The 5,251-nt window shown below is 46.4% G+C and overlaps 2 protein-coding genes across 2 annotated transcripts in view; both read left to right on the top strand.

Annotated features, from left to right (window-relative positions):
- Positions 1-278, top strand: part of LOC117939029 (putative transporter SVOPL) — a 1,758-nt gene extending 1,480 nt beyond the window's left edge. The window contains exon 4 of the mRNA XM_034864072.1: positions 221-278. Coding sequence (XP_034719963.1) covers positions 221-278 — 58 coding nt within the window. The remainder of the gene's footprint in view (positions 1-220) is intronic.
- A 91-nt stretch (positions 279-369) lies between these two features.
- Positions 370-5,215, top strand: LOC117939028 (protein-methionine sulfoxide oxidase mical3a-like). Its single transcript, XM_034864071.1, has 9 exons — positions 370-377; positions 1,153-1,410; positions 1,514-1,629; positions 3,168-3,294; positions 3,809-3,890; positions 3,977-4,124; positions 4,413-4,597; positions 4,801-4,871; positions 4,958-5,215. Exons 2-9 carry the CDS (start codon positions 1,276-1,278, stop codon positions 5,213-5,215), a joined length of 1,122 nt encoding a protein of 373 aa, XP_034719962.1. The 5' UTR covers positions 370-377; positions 1,153-1,275.
- The last annotated feature ends 36 nt before the right edge of the window (positions 5,216-5,251 follow it).

Raw genomic sequence — 5,251 nt, 5'->3', positions numbered from 1 at the left:
CGAAATCGGATCGGATTTGAGGTTAAAAGATCGGATAAGGATCGGAGGCCTAAAATGCTGATCGGGACATCCCTAGTAAAAACACCTGGAATGGAGTCATTAAATAAGTAAATACACCTGGAACAGAGTCATTAGAAAGGTTACACACCTGGAACAGGTAAATACACCTAGAACGGAGTCATTTAACAGGTAACACACCCGGGACAGAGTCATTAAATAGGTACATCACCTGGAACCTGGTCATTAGACAGGTAACACAACTGGAACAGAGTCATTAGACAGGTAACACAACTTGAACAGAGTCATTAAATAGGTAAATACACCTGGAACGGAGTCATTAAATAGGTAAATACACCTGGAGCTGAGTCATTAAACAGGTAACACACCTGGAACTGGTAAATACACCTGAAACAGAGTCATTAAATAGGTAAATACACCTGTAACGGAGTCATTAAATAAGTAAATACACCTGGAACGGAGTCATTAAATAGGTAAATACACCTGGAACGGAGTCATTAAACAGGTCACACACCTGGAACTGGTAAATACACCTGAAACAGAGTCATTAGACAGGTAACACACCTGGAACTGGTAAATACACCTGAAACAGAGTCATTAGACAGGTAACACACTTGGAACTGGTAAATACACCTGAAACAGACTCATTAGACAGGTAACACACTTGGAACTGGTAAATACACCTGAAACAGAGTAATTAAATAGGTAAATAGACCTGGAATGGAGTCATTAAATAAGTAAATACACCTGGAACAGAGTCATTAGAAAGGTTACACACCTGGAACAGGTAAATACACCTAGAACGGAGTCATTTAACAGGTAACACAGCGGGGACAGAGTCATTAAATAGGTACATCACCTGGAACCTGGTCATTAGACAGGTAACACAACTGGAACAGAGTCATTAGACAGGTAACACAACTTGAACAGGTAAATACACCTGGAACAGAGTCATTAGCCAGGTAACACACCTGGAAAAGGTATATACACCTGGAACCGAGTCATTAGACAGGTAACACACCTGGAACAGGTGTATCTGTCCGGCTTGTGTCATTAGACCATAAGGAAACAGGAGGGGGACTTCCCCGGCCCCCCCAGAGAACGGGTAATGATCTAAATGTCTTCCTCTTTCAGGACTTTGCAGACACGGCGCTGCTTCTCTCCAAGGCCAATGTGGACCAGAATGCATTGCAGGCGTTTGCCCGCGAGGCCGCCGACTTCTCGACCAATCATCAGCTCCCGTCTCTGGACTTTGCCATGAACCACCGCGCCCAGCCGGACGTGGCCATGTTTGACTTCACCTGCATGTACGCGTCGGAGAACGCGGCCGCGGTGCGGCAGCGCCACGGGCACCAGCTGCTGGTCACGCTGGTGGGGGACAGCCTGCTGGAGGTGGGGCTGATGCATCACGGGTAATCTAGTAATCATCATGTCTGTCTCTTGACTGTCTGTCTACATGTCTTTCTGTCTGTCTGTCTGCCTGTCTGTCTGCCAGCCCTTCTGGCCAATGGGAACAGGGATAGCTCGAGGTTTTCTGGCGGCGTTGGATTCAGCCTGGATGATCAGCCGCTGGAGTCAGGGAGCGGCTCCGCTGGACGTACTGGCAGACCGGTACACACCTGTAGTACTCATATACACCTGTAGTAATAATCATGTAAACACCTGTAGTACTACTCATATATACACTTGTAGTACTAATATACACCTGTAGTACTACTCATATATACACCTGTAGTACTAATAATTTCTACACCTGTACTAGTAATACATACACCTGTTGCAGGGATGGCAAAAGTACTCACTTTCCGTACTTAAGTAGAAGTACAGATACTTGTGTTAAAAAATACTCTGGTAAAAGTGGAAGTACTGATTAAACTTCTTTACTCAAGTAAAAGTAACAAAGTACAGACTTGGAAATTTTGCTTAAAGTATAAAAGTAAAAGTAGCCTTACGTTGACAAAGCTTCCTGGACCAGACAGACTTTACTAGAGAGACGCTTTGGGACATCAGTGGACAGGGAGGACACGTCTTTATATGGCAATGGCTACATTTTAAATGGATGTCTGCCAACATGCCTAAAACATCACATATATGATTATCATGACAGAAACTGGGATTCCGGGTTAATAAGATTCTGACTCATTAGCAAGATATGAATTCAGTTGTGATTCTGTGAGAATTCACAGATTCAGTTTCTATTTTTAATCTTCCCCTTAACATTTTAATTAATCTACCTGTATGTGTGTGCTCAAATATGGCTTCTGGAAAGAAAATAAGGATTAAAATATGAATTACTAAACAGACATTAATGAAGAAGTTCCCCAGCACATTGGCCAGGAGTCCTTCTTGATGTCTCCTGTCTCAAACATGTCCCTCAGATAAGGCTGAGGATGATGGGAATGTCTTGCTGCTTGTCTTCCAGATCTCTGTTTTCTTCTTTTTAAATCATGTCGCCCTCCATGCTACTATGTGCTAACGTTAGCGCCATCCATGCTACTATGTGCTAACGTTAGCGCCCTCCATGCTGCTATGTGCTAACGTTAGAGCCATACATGCTACTATGTGCTAACGTTAGCGCCATCCATGCTACTATGTGCTAACGTTAGCGCCATCCATGCTACTATGTGCTAACGTTAGCGCCATCCATGCTACTATTTGCTAATGTTAGCGTTAGTACACTTTATTCTATATATACTATATATACCATATATACTATATTACAACTCTCCAGAGATGAGGAGTTATATTTAGAATGTGCACAAAGTGTGTAAACACTTGGGCCACTATTGCGCTTCTCTAACCTCGGTGCATCTCTAACTGTAACTGTAAATAATTCATTCAATGTTTCATAAAATGAACAAATAGTCTTTCTTTTCCCCAAAAAGTAAATACAGTAAGTGTGTGTGTGTGTGTGGGGGGGGGGAGGGGGGGGAGGCAGCTGTTGCTGACATATGTTTTTCGGCACATTGTCTGGGTCAGTTCTTATATCATAAGAAGTTAATAATGTACATAATGTAAGGGTTAGGGTTAGGGTTGTTGAATGCCCTGAAACCTGTTGATACTACAACAACACAAAGGCTTTTAAGCCTCCAGTTTTGCCCATATCATGTAAGACTTGATCTCTCCATTTGCCTGTCTCTGCCCCCCAGAGAGAGTCTGTACCGTCTCCTCCCTCAAACGACTCCAGAGAATCTCCAGAAGAACTTCAGTCTGTTTACAGTCGACCCGACGACCAGATACCTGAACACCAAGCTGCGGCTGACCACACCTGCCCAGGTAACACACACACCTGACCAGGTAACACGCACCTGACCAGGTAACACACACCTGACCAGGTAACACGCACCTGACCAGGTAAAACACACCTGACCAGGTAACTCACAGCTGACCAGGAAACTCACACCTGACCAGGTAACACGAACCTGACCAGGTAACTCACACCTGACCAGGTAACTCACACCTGACCAGGTAACACGAACCTGACCAGGTAACACGCACCTGACCAGGTAACTCACACCTGACCAGGTAACTCACACCTGACCAGGTAACTCACACCTGACCAGGAAACTCACACCTGACCAGGTAACTCACACCTGACCAGGTAACACGAACCTGACCAGGTAACTCACACCTGACCAGGTAACACGAACCTGACCAGGTAACTCACACCCGACCAGGTAACACGAACCTGACAAGGTAACACGCACCTGACCAGGTAACTCACACCTGACCAGGTAACACACCTATATAATAATATATAATAATATAAAAACCTTTCTCCCTGTTTCAGGTGAGACACCTGGTGGACACAGGTGAGGGGACGGGGCTTAACACAGCCTGCGGTGACATCATTCGCCTGCCGTCATCCCACAGTGAGTCACCATGGTTACTGAGTTCTTACCATGGCTGTGGATGAGCTGTGATGTGATTGGCTACCTGTCCTCCTTCTCTCTGATAGGCTCTCTCTCTCGGTCCAATCAGCTGCTGACCTGGTGTCAGGAGCAGACACGTGGTTACTGTGGCGTTGCCGTAAACGACCTGACGACTTCCTGGGAGAGTGGGCTCGCTCTCTGTGCCTTGATTCACCGATTCAGACCGGATCTCATGTAATACAGGCTGTCTCACATTGACCTGTCCCTATAAGACAGGACAGGCTGTCTCACATTGATCTGTCCCTTTAAGACGGGACAGGTTGTCTCACATTAAACTGTCCCTTTAAGACAAGATTGTCTGTCTCCCATTTAACTGTCCCTTAAAGATGGGACAGGCTGTCTCACACTGAAATGTCCCTTTGAGATAGGCGAGACTACACTGTCTCATATTGAAATTTCTCTTTAAGATGGGATAGGCTATACTGTCTCACTATTGCCATCCGTCTTTCTGTCTGTCCTCAGAGACTTTGAGTCCCTGGACGCGTCCTCCGTGGACGCTAACACCCGGCTGGCATTGGACGTGTCTCAGCGATACTTCGGGATCTGTCCCCTGATGACAGAGGACGAGATGTGGTCGGACTCTCTGTCTGTGGTGATGTACCTTAGCCAGTTCTACCAGCTACTCAGGGACACAGCCCCCCCTGCAGGTCTGTCTGTCTGTCTGTCTGTCTGTCTGTGGTGATGTACCTTAGCCAGTTCTACCAGGTTCTCAGGGACACAGCCCCCCCTGCAGGTGTGTCTGCCTGTCTATCTACTTGTCTGTCTGTGGCCGAGGTCATGTGATGGGGGCGGGGGGGTTCTGGTCCTGAACCTGTTAACCTGTTGAAGATGATGTCACTTCCTGTTTCAGGTGATCTGAATCCGAGCTCTGACCTGAGATCAGCACCTGTCTTACTCCTCAGCAGACTGAGGGACACCAAGGTCTGTCTGCGTGTCTGCCTGCCTGCCTGTCTGTTTGTCTGTCTGTCTGTTTGTCAGTCTGTCTTCATATCTCTTTGTCTCTGCAGGATCAGAGAGACGCTGTAAAGAGGAGGAGGACGAGTCGGCAGGTCGGTTTATTTTCTATTTTAGAGACCAAAGAATATATATATATTCAGGTCCGGGGACTGTGGGGGAGCAGCACTCCATCACTCTCCTTCTGGGTCCAACAGCCCCTACACCGTCTGGGGGGGTGTTTGGGGTCATTGTCTTGTTGGAAAATAAATGATGGTCCAACTAAACGCAAATCGGATGGGATGACATGCCGCTGCAGGATGTTGTGGTAGCCATGCTGGTTCAGTAGGCCTTCAGTTTGGAATAAA

Source organism: Etheostoma cragini, chromosome 23 (assembly GCF_013103735.1).
Source record: "Etheostoma cragini isolate CJK2018 chromosome 23, CSU_Ecrag_1.0, whole genome shotgun sequence".
In the NCBI taxonomy this organism is placed as follows: domain Eukaryota; kingdom Metazoa; phylum Chordata; class Actinopteri; order Perciformes; family Percidae; genus Etheostoma; species Etheostoma cragini.
The sequence above is the reverse complement of the archived record's forward strand: the minus strand, read 5'-3'. Positions and strand labels throughout refer to the sequence as shown.

Coding starts and splice junctions, on each gene's coding strand:
- LOC117939028 (XM_034864071.1), top strand. CDS start 1,276: ATGAACCACCGCGCCCAGCCGGACGTGGCCATGTTTGACTTCACCTGC. Junction 3,295..3,808: donor GGCTGACCACACCTGCCCAG/GTAACACACACA, acceptor TCCCTGTTTCAG/GTGAGACACCTGGTGGACAC. Junction 4,872..4,957: donor GCAGACTGAGGGACACCAAG/GTCTGTCTGCGT, acceptor TTGTCTCTGCAG/GATCAGAGAGACGCTGTAAA.